This window comes from Vipera ursinii, assembly GCF_947247035.1.
Source record: "Vipera ursinii genome assembly, chromosome: 2".
Lineage (NCBI taxonomy): Eukaryota > Metazoa > Chordata > Lepidosauria > Squamata > Viperidae > Vipera > Vipera ursinii.
Genome location: NC_139513.1, coordinates 167,960,937 through 167,972,369, shown reverse-complemented (window position 1 = coordinate 167,972,369; position 11,433 = coordinate 167,960,937). Strand labels below are relative to the sequence as shown.

At 40.8% G+C, this 11,433-nt stretch overlaps 1 protein-coding gene across 1 annotated transcript; it reads right to left on the bottom strand.

Moving 5' to 3' along the window:
• Positions 1 to 5,585: 5,585 nt before the first annotated feature.
• On the bottom strand, positions 5,586 to 11,421 carry VMA22 (vacuolar ATPase assembly factor VMA22). The gene is made up of 6 exons (XM_083352134.1): positions 11,281 to 11,421; positions 9,784 to 9,912; positions 9,380 to 9,483; positions 7,796 to 7,902; positions 7,200 to 7,361; positions 5,586 to 5,935 (listed from the first exon to the last, which is right to left on the bottom strand). Exons 2-6 carry the CDS (start codon positions 9,910 to 9,912, stop codon positions 5,814 to 5,816), a joined length of 624 nt encoding a protein of 207 aa, XP_083208260.1. The 5' UTR covers positions 11,281 to 11,421; the 3' UTR covers positions 5,586 to 5,813.
• Between the last annotated feature and the right edge of the window lie 12 nt (positions 11,422 to 11,433).

Here is an 11,433-nt window from a genome sequence, read left to right as displayed (position 1 = left end):
CTTTGGATGTTTCCTTCTGCCCCATCACATCCCTGGCCATACCTCTTCCTCGTCCCCATTCCCTTGAGGCCCTCCCAAATATTTCTGCCCTCCCTTCCCGTCTCCGTTGCTCCATCACCTTTCTTTCCATTCTAGTCTCCCAGCCCCTTCATTATACCCTCACCCAAAAGCCCTAGCAGCAGCATCGGGACCCAGCTGCCCCTTAAAACCCCTCCTCCCGCTCCGATAAGCCTTGGCACCTGCCCATCACATTCGGATCACTTCCTGCCAGAAGCCGAGCATCCTCGCCTGCTTGGATTGGGCAACGCGTGGAGGGGAAAAAAACCGGTGCAGATAACTTCCGGCTGATTCTGGAAGCCTTCCTTTCACTGTTGCCATGGTGACCCTTAAGGAGCTGTTATCCTTTGTTTTTGTAGCGTTCGACAAGAAAACGGAAGAAATCGTTTTGCAGCCGGTGGGGTGCAAAAGGGGAGAGTAATCTTTTGCATCGCGTGCAGAAGTTAATACGTTTGCAAAAGATCCGGACGTTTAATCTCAGGCACAGGTCTGAGGTCTGCCCGCAGACATCGTGTGTAGGAATTCTGTGCCTGGATAACCCCGTTTTTACGAGGAAAGCGGTGTGGGTCGGTTCAGCTGTGCACGTACCCGTGTACGGGGGAGGAATTATATATCTCGATGCAGTTGCACAATTGAATGAAGGCAGGTTTAAACCTGGGGTCTTCAAACTTGGCCCTTTTATGACTTGTGGACTTCAGCTCCCAGAATTCCTGAGCCAGGCACGCTGGCTGAGGAATTCTGGGAGATGAAGTCCACAAGTCATAAAAGGGCCAAGTTTGAAGACCCCTGGAACTTAAACCCACCCGCCTAGGTTGGGAAAAGTTTGATGTGCTTATGTCTGGGAAAGTTAGACACAGTTCCTAAATCTTCTCCATAATCCCGTTTGAAGGCATCTGTATGAGTCAGACGAAGGACTGCCAATGTCCTCCACTGATTCCATTCCAGGAGTGGCAATTAAGGTAGCCGGATGGGATTCCTTTTGGAAGAGCCGTTCAATTTCCTCTAGAGCTGTAATTCTCAAGCTCAGATGCGTGGAAATCAACAGCTCCGAGAGTGGAAGTCCACGCATTTTAAAGTTGCTGAGCAAGTTGTCGAGAAACGCGGCATGACAATGGTACCAAGAGTAATTTTATTCGAAAGGAAGTGGTGAAGCGGGAGTGAAACTGACAAGGAAAAGACGTGTCACAGGTTCCCTAATCAATTTTTCTTAAAAAAAATCCCTAATTGGTTTTGCACATTTTACTTAGGCTTGGAGTTTCAATTTCCAAACAGGCGTATATCAATGTTTAAAACAGGGGTCTTCAAACTTGGCCCTTTTATGACTTGTGGACTTCAACTCCCAGAATTCCTTAGCCAGGCATGTTGGCTGAGGAATTCTGGGATTTGAAGTCCACAAGTCATAAAAGGGCCAAGTTTGAAGACCCCTGGTTTAAAACGTCAATCTGCCACTTTTCAATTGAAAACCATCAGAATTTACAAAACGTTTACGCGAAGGCAGTTGGATTTTGAAGGACGACTGCTGCAATTTCCTAAATATGCCTATAGAGGGCAGAAACGATTGTTTTGGCTTAGATTGGACCACCATTTCCTGGAACCGTTCAGCAAGTCCTTCCCATATGGTCTAGCGGTTAGGATTCCTGGTTTTCACCCAGGCGGCCCGGGTTCGACTCCCGGTATGGGAAGAAAGATTGTTTTTGTGCTTGTCATTCTGATTTTTAGGAATACTGTTGCAATTTTTTCCCCCATTTCAAAATACCATATAGTTTCCTCTGTCTTTTAAAACCGAAACTACACATATTATTGAAAATGAAAACGAGAACGAGTGCTACAATATCAATTTCGTTTACAAGAGACATAATTGTGTCTTCTCCCATATGGTCTAGCGGTTAGGATTCCTGGTTTTCACCCAGGCGGCCCGGGTTCGACTCCCGGTATGGGAAAAGAAAGTTTTCTTTTTAAATTTTAAAATAAGATTTCTTCCCTTACAAATACTGTACTCTTCCTAATTAAAACCATTAAAACCCACTGAAATTTCAAACTTACTTGATTACGAAGAGCAGGGTATCAAGTTCTAAACTCTAAAGCAGGGGTCTTCAAACTTGGCCCTTTTATGACTTGTGGACTTCAACTCCCAGAATTCCTCAACCAGCGTGCCTGGCTGAGGAATTCTGGGAGTTGAAGTCCACAAGTCATAAAAGGGCCAAGTTTGAAGACCCCTGCTCTAAAGTGTTACCTTTCAATAAAAGCAAGATTCTTAAAAGAGGACAAACACAGAGTTGATACATCAACTGGGCAAAAGGAATTTGCAGGTATTAGTTTCCAAGAAATATCCAGATCGTTGATTTGTCAGAGGCTTCATAAAACGCGTCTGCTGTAACTTATAGATATAAAATAGGAAGCTCCCTTTCTTCATTTGAGAAAAAGACAGCAACAGGGTGCGAAACTTCGTGCTTTCGTTAATTGCAGAGAACGCAGAGAATACAGAATACAATTTTACCATAAAATTCCAACTTTCCCATACCGGGAGTCGAACCCGGGCCGCCTGGGTGAAAACCAGGAATCCTAACCGCTAGACCATATGGGAGAGGGCGTGAAACCCTTTCAGCCACCAAAAATTCAATCTGACGATCTGGGTTTTAATTCTGCCACTACCAGATTTGCAAGGCTTAATTCCTCGGGCTGCCCATGGCTGAGCAAGAAAAACCTGGGGCTGCGATTATATAATGTGCGCATGGACTGCATATGATGACTCTCCGATTCACTTCGGTATCGGCCCTTAAGTTTGACAAAGTTCGCCTTGAACGAAGCTTTGGACGACCCTGCGTGTAAACTGTGCTGCCTGCCGATGCTCGCGATCGCTTCTCCAGCAAGGGAATGTCGGACTCGGGAAGGGCGGCAGGCTGGCTTCCTCATGGGCCGCGCTAAACCGGGCAGAGGAAACCCTTCCCGGGTTTAGTCGCTTTGCTGAAAGCCGGGGGAAAAAAGTGACTGGGAGGCGGGTGAAGAGAAACCAGTCCCAGCTTGATCGCTTCTAAGGACTCAGCTGGTGCTTAAGGAAGCGATCCCAGCTGTGGATCCAAATGCAACTTCCCCTCCACCTTCCCCCCCACCCCACCCCAGCCCAGTTGCCTTCTCCTCTGCTCAAGTCTCCGCAAACTGAGGCTCCTCGTCCCGATTAATTTATTTGCACGACAGACTTGGAGCTCCTATTGCAAGGGGTCTTCAAACTTGGCCCTTTTATGGCTTGTGGACTTCAACTCCCAGAATTCCTCAGCCAGGCAGGCACGCTGGCTGAAGGAGTTCTGGGAGTTGAAGTCCACAAGTCACAAAAGGGCCAAGTTTTGAAGACCCCCGTGGACCTATTGCAACTTTGGAGGCAATTTCAGTGCTAACGTAAGAAGAGGCACGCGAACTGTGAAAATGTGGTCACGGCGACCTTCTTGTGCCACGCCAGGCTAAGTTTGCCCTTTTAAGACCCCCGAACTCGGCCTCACCAAGAACAAGGCGCAGGCAAAACCTTTCCCTTGTTCCACCTTGTCCGCCGCCTCCCTCGACTCCCAGTTCCGTATCGCAGCACTTTTTGAAAGCAGCTATAAAGGCGTAGCGACCCCTATTGAAAGGCCAGGGAAGTACGCCTTTAAAGGGCCCAACTCGTGCAGATCTGGTCTCAGAGCAGCCTTTGGACGCCCGGGCGTTGTTTTTTTTTTCCTCCCCTCTCCCCTCAAATGTATTCTTTCTCTCGTTCATGTCCTATCTACGCACACGTGAGAACGAGTTAACTATAAAGAGGCCAAACTGAATAATTGTGGCTTCTCCCTAAACATTTCTTTAAACAACAACAACACAGCAACAGGTTTTTTTCGAAGATTCACTTCTTTTAGGGTCCAGAGGGACGAAACTGTCTTCCCATTCGTTCTTGATCCACTAACAAAAAGCAGAGGGGTTGCTTTCGTTGTTTTGCTAATGCTCGCGTCTCCACGGTAAATAACTTAAGATTTTAGAAAAATGTAACAAAGTTAATTTTTTCCCATACCGGGAGTCGAACCCGGGCCGCCTGGGTGAAAACCAGGAATCCTAACCGCTAGACCATATGGGAAGAAACTGTTTGGTGTGTTACACAACTGGCTGATAGAGATAACAGCTCAATAAAGGCAGTCACATATACCAGTATCTCTTGGCCAAAGGTCTTTGAATTTCTTATACCAGTTACTATCCAATTTTTAAAAATATTGGTAGCTTTGGTTAGCATCTCTAATGCACCAGGCTATACTTTTATCTTCTCACCCACTCCTCAGGAATAAAATCACTAAACTTGAAAAACTTATTAAGCATTTTCTGATCTTGCTTCTTTCTTGCACTTAGATAAGTAGGCTTGATGGTGGTAGACTTTTTTTTTACTTTTTGTACTAAGACTCAAATATACAAAAGCTTTGTGCTCTGTGAAGGATGGGTATGAATCAGCCAGGTCTTTTTAAAGACATTCTGCAGCAGCTCAGCATAACTACATGTGTCTGTCTTCTTTTTCTCCCCTCAGGGAGACTTGCAGTATGTTTGGGTTCATCATGACAAACTCTTGCAAGGGAGGTACACCTCTTCACCATTTGAGCTTACCTTTGTGGGGACCCTGTTGCTCCAATTTGCTGGACCAACTCCAGCAGATATAAGAAGGAACATCCCCACCTGAAACTCACAAAACCAGTTTCCTACTAAAATAGAAGAGGCAACCAGTCATTTTTGAATAAGCTATGATAACTAGGTTTACCCAACAACACACTGATTTAGTGTGATGTCAACACATTGGTAGCTTTATTAGATTTGAGGCAATTTCCAGTATTCCTCTAGTGCCCTGTCTCTCAGTCTCAGTAACTTTAAAAGACCGATTTAGGGGCTCATTTTCAAAATCATCACAACTTTGGTCCTTAGAAGAAATTAAAATATCAGTAACCACAATAGGCAGAGGACAAATTTATATTAAAATTAAAACCATTCCCCTGCATTAGTTTCATTGTTGAACTTTTTCTTGAAGAGATACACATCCAAATAAGGCAATATAGGGGCCTATTTCTCTGGAGTTTCCTTTTTTTCCCCTTCAAGATATCAAAATTTAAAAACCCATCACAAATTATGGGTTTTGTTTTAATTATTGTTTTAATGTAATTTATCTTCTGCATTTGGGCACTAGGGTTTAATTTGTTTTCAATTTCTGTATTTGGGCATTTTGATATTTATGTCCCTGTTCACTGCCCTGAGTCCTTCGGGAGAAGGGCGGTATACAAATCAAATAAATAAATAAATAAATAATAAATAAATAAATAAATAAATAAATAAATAAATAATCAAAACCTATGCATCATGTAACTGTTTTTGGTTTGATGGATAAAAAAGTTTTATGATGAAAGCATATAAGATATATGAAAATATGCTACAAATCAAGGACATTTGTTTCAATACTTTAAGAGACGTATTGCCTCAGACAAATAAGAAAAAAAAGTAAGATGAAGAATATACTGTATACACTAAGCTAGATTTTCCATCTATGCTTTATTTTAAAATAAATACATCCATTTTTAGCTTTGTGCAAACAAATCTTTCTAAACGGCACCTATAACTTACAAAGCCATTAATAATTATAATTATCTTTTACACAGAGATTTTAAAACAGTTTAGAACAAACATGGAGATTTCCAAAACTACTCCAGTAAATATGAGCTATACTTTATAGCTTATATTGTATCAGCAGAGATGATCATTATTGATCAAGAATACTGCTTCTTTCCAGCTACCACTTTTTGTTTTTTTTCCAGCAGTGACTGGTAATAACTTCGAGTGGCTTCAATTTCACTTTGTATTGAGGCAATTTCTGCAGCAAGGTGGATCCCTGAAACAGGACAAGATGAAAAAGGAGTTATCAATAGGCAAGTCTAAATAGTATTTATAAAAAGAGAAATTCCATTCTACTCTGCCCCTAAATTGGACTGCTTCCAGATATGATAGAATGCCCAACTTCCATGTTGCCAAGCTCTAACTGGGAATTCCAAGAGCTGGAATCTTCATTTATCCGTGTGGCATTTTGGTTGGAAAAACTGTTTTACGAATGGTGAAGATCTCTAAAAAGCTCATCTGATTTTGGGCCAGTCACTCTCTCTTAGCCCAATCCTCCACAGTTGTTGTGAGGAAAATCAGAAGGAGGTGGAAAATTAGGTATGCTCACTGCCTTGAGTTGTTTATAAAAATAATAGACAGGATATAAATTATATATATATAAATAAATTATATCTATATATCTATATATCTATATATCTATATATCTATATATCTATATATCTATATATCTATATATATATATATATATATATAATTTATATCCTGTCTATTATTTTTATAAACAACTCAAGGCAGTGAGCATACCTAATATATATATATATATAGCATACCATTATATATATATATAATGTTGAGTGTTTGTAAAGTATTTAGAATATCTTGCTAGGCCCCAAACACGGGACAAATCTTATTTCCTGTTTCAGCCTAACCCAAGGCCATCCACAGGCAGTAGTCACAACAGTGACAGCTCATATTTGTGTAATTTTTTTTGGATTGCTAACAAAGAATTAAAAGGAGACTGAAAAGGCCATTTCAAACTTATTTGTTCTCATCAGTCAGCCATACCCTTCTGAGATTCGAACCTGGGCCGATTGCACATTAGGCAATTGTTCTAACCTTTAGGTCACTGGCTCTTTCTCGCTTTGTTAGCTGAGAAGCAAGGGAGATATGTGTTAAGTGTTTGTTAAGTATTTAGAATACCTTGCTAGGCCCCAAACACGGGACAAATATATATATTACAGATCTGGAGCAATGCCCTTATTGCATGTAGGAAGTGCCACAATATACGATAGTAGGTTTGGGTTGAATACCAGAAATTTAGTCAGATTCCTCAGAGGGTAACTACCATAATATGAGCAGAACTTGGCCACAGAACACCTCCCCCAACTGATGATCTGCCGCCCAAGTGGCAGCTTTCACATCAGAAAACAAGGGCTGCATGATAGTATTTATTTCTTAGATCTTTAGACAAGGAATCAGAAGGAGACAGAAGCGCAGACAGTGTTCACTCTGAGTATCCCAGCTGCCATTTTCCTCACCTTCTCGGAAAGTCTTCTGAGCTTGTCGGAGGCTTTGAGGCACAAGGATGCCAAACCAGTTCAGAGGATCTTGTTGGCCTAAAGTCTCCGCAGGCTGGGATGCTGTATTGTGGGGTTGGGCCACATCCTCTGCTTTTCCTGGGCCTTTTCGTCGTCGTAGAACTAGAAGCAATCAAACAGTACCTTCAATCGAAGGGGACTGGCAAGCAGGGAAATGGATGTTGTTGAACTACAATTCCCAGGATGCCTATTGTAGGTTATTTTAGAAAGTGCAGTTGAACAGTTCTCACCTCTATCTTTGAAGAGTGATTGAGGCTGGTTTCTGGTATTTTCAATAGCTACCTTGCATTTGAGTGGTTGTATTGTAGTTCTCATATTATTGGGGACAAAGAATTTCTGATTTGTGTTTCTCTTATACAGAGTTTATTTTCCCAAATTGTTACATCTTTGGTTTTTATTATTAATATTGTAACCAATAGTAATTTTAAGAGGCATCTGGCAGGAAAAGATTCCAACACACCTTGGCAAAATGACTGCAGTTTCTTATCATTTTTGATCAAGTGGATTCAAAAATCTTGTGGGTTTTGTTCCTTTACCTTGTTCACTGGGGCCAATCTCTTCCACAAAAGCTGGACTTTCATCCTTCCCTTTGAAAGAATCTTCTGTGATCACCTGAAACTGAGTCTGCCCATTTTCTGCCTTGCTAAATGGAACAAATAGAGTGTCATATGCAAGACTGAGCATTTAGCCTGAAACCAGTTCACTTCCAAGGAATAGGCAATAGTGATCATCATTATTTGGGGCTCTGGGAAACAGAGATCATTTCAGTTTTAGCTCCCTCTTCCTCCATAGGTGCACATTACATTTGCCCCTATCAATGTTATTCCATAACAAAACTGTCATGTTGATCAGGTTATGAGGGAACTATTTTCCAAAGAATTTTCTACACAGAATGGAGATTTGAATTAGCTTTCTCCAGTCCTCATCCCAAAATCAAAGAAATAAAGCAATCTTCCAGAACTGATTTTATCAACAAAGCCATCCAAATGATCCATAGCAAAACTTCTCTCACTTGCCTAAAACCTTAAGAGGACACAAAGCTCTCATAATTGAAGCATGATTGAATATAGCCAAGTGATACAATCTCTTCTTACAAAGGGAGTTGGATTAACCATTTGTGGAAATATTAGGGTGACCTGATGCTTTGGAACAGCTATTATGGAATGGAGCAATCTTCCCCAATCTGATGCATCTAGCTATTTAATTCCTACTATTCCCCTGCTGAATAGCAATGGAAATAACAGCACTAAATATTTGAAATAATAGCTTAAATATTTGCAGGGAGGTTCCAATAAAAAGACCACAAAATAGATGCCGTCTGGTTTTAGAAAAAATAAAAAGGCAAGAGCATTCATTATACTGGTTAGCTACTTATTATTAGCCCCTGGATTAAGAACATTTTATTTACAGACACCTTGCACTTCTGAATGGGCTGGCTGTTATTAAAAATGGTGGGTGGCATTCTCCTTCCTTGAGATGATGAACCACTGAAGCCATACAATGTTTTCATGAACCGTTGCAGCCTTGTGAATTTTTAATGTTGGATAGTGAGATTGCCAGCATATAAATTTAATAATAAATAATACAGAGCCTGTTTTCAGCAGTTCATGAAAACATTGTGTGGTTTCAGTGGTTCATAGGCTTGAGGAAAGAAAACTCTGTTCAGCATTTGTACTAATAGGCAGTCTGTTCATAAGTCCAGGTTCTGACTTAGATAGAAATCTGAGATAAAGACAGACAGATGATTGGAACTCATTCTTAACTTGAGGACTGCCTGTATACCTATTTTAACACAAATATCCATTTAATGGGTGGGTCAGTCAACAGAGAGAAGAAAGTAATGAAATTGGAAATCTTCAGAAACTAATATAAAAAGCTATAGATTGTTCTAATACCATTGTTCTCTCAATGACAAGATCACACATCAGATTAAACATGGTTGACTGAGTTTATATAACACATTAAGCCATAAGCCATAATTCATTAAGCACAATGATTGTGTCTGTACAACTAAACTAAAAGCAAGGCAATCAGATTTTGGTTTAGCATGATGTATCATTGCAGCTGCTGCCTACCACAGAATTTCCCTCCTTGCCAAAATCCAAAATTTTCCTGCTCACCTAGTTTCTATCCGAACTAGTGGAGTCATCTGGTGTCCATATTGCAGAGTACTTACAGATTTGTTACCCATGGCATAGCGAGATTTGGAGAGTGAGAACCAACCCTGGAGAGGCAAAATCAAAAACACACCTTACAGCAGTCTTTCTGATCAGATAACTCTTAATTTATTTATTTAATTGTGAATAGTTACAAATACCAGAATTCTTAGTCATCATGAAAAGAGAATGAATGATTCTGGATTTTCTGCCATTGGGAAGACAAAGGCAATCTTTGTGACACAGTTCCCAAAAAGGAATCAACAGCTCTGCCCAATTGCAGCAACAATTGGGGAAAGGGAAAGTGACTCCATTGTTTGGCAGCCTGCCCTTGGCCTTTACCCAGGTCTTATGTGCCATGTTCTCACCTGCTCGACCATGCTATTGAAAGTTTCTCTTTTGGTCTGGAGCATTTCCAGAGCATCAAAAATGTGAAGGATAATACGGTCCAATTCCTCGCATATTTCAATTTGTCCAACGTCCCCTGCGGGAGCCATCTAAATAAAAAATTATGCAATTGATCCTACTTGACCTTGTGTCATGTAAATTGTTACTTTATATATTTAATTTGCACATGGTCTTTCCATTAGTGTTCAAAACCACTTAAAAGCAAAAAAAATACAAATAAGATCACAAGTTATGCAATTAAAGCCATTTGCAACTGCCATTTGCAACTGTATGAGACGCATACAACTGGTGGAAGCAGATTCCCTGCCTTTGTCCCAACAACAATATTTTTTTTTCCAAAATATTGTAAAGGAGATGGACAAACCCACTGAATGGGATATGCTCCTGTGGAGGAGGAAGGATCTCTGAAAACAAGGCAAAGTGGGGAATGCTGACAGAATGATTTTTTTTTCCTAAGGATCCCACTATCTCCTCAGGCCCTCTAGCCCATTTGGCAGGACCTTACAATGGTTTGTGCAACATTTGGAAAGCATTTAGGACCATAAAAGAAAGGAAAGGTGAGAAAAGCTTGTTTCTTTTCATCCAGATATACATGTTTAGATCTGTGTCCATATTTGCAAATTACTCTAATCAGCTAAAAACCTGTCTGAATCAATACAACTTGTGCTGATGGAAAGGCATAAAAGAAGACTCAGAATAAGCTTCCTTTGGCAAAGAATCTTAGGAGCTATCACAGTTATTGTGGTGACAATACCAGCCCAAAGCTCACTGGACTCCGGAAGGCTTACTTCTGAACAGACATATCCAGGATTGCTCTGCTTCGTCAGGCTGAATACCACCGCCCTCACCTTTCCCTTCCCTTTTAAAATATGTAAACTGCATATCCAATACTTTATTTTTCGAGCCTTCCTCCAGAGTTCAAAGTGGTTACAGTATTTGAGGATCTTAAAGAGTTCTGACCGATCCATGAGTTTATTCTGCTTCGCTTCACCCGTCATTTCAAGGGGCAGATACCACACGAGGGTTTTTGCATTACTGTGAAGCTGACGAGGGATCCGTGTTGATTTATTAGAGAACTGCAGTGTTGCTTATGACGCCCCAGTAAAAGAAACCTGAAATGTCACAAGCCTCTCGTGTCAAGGTATAAATCACCTTTGTAGAAGGTGAAGGACCGTGCTTCAGAGGATGCATGATGTGCATGAAGGAAGGTAATAAAAAAAAACACGCATAATCTTACTAAATACCTTTTAATTACAAAAATATAAAAACTAAATATATATTATAAAGAAAGCTAGCTGACTACATCCTAACGTAACAGACAGTAACAGCAAAGCGAAAGACAATAAAGAAATAACTGTGAGAACTGACGAACAAAAAAAAACGTGCAGTGACATCTCGTTCTTTCTACCTGCATCTGTGATCGGCTAATCGAAAGAAAGAAAGAAAGAAAGAGATACCTTCTTAAGCAAATATATCAGAGTAACTTCGTAGCTTTTCCTCTACCGAAGGAACCTTGGCCGACCAACCTCCTCTCAATTCTCTCACTCGACCCGATCCGCTTTTCTCAATTGACTTCCTGCCTTTGAAACATGACTCCACCTTCTCTTCTT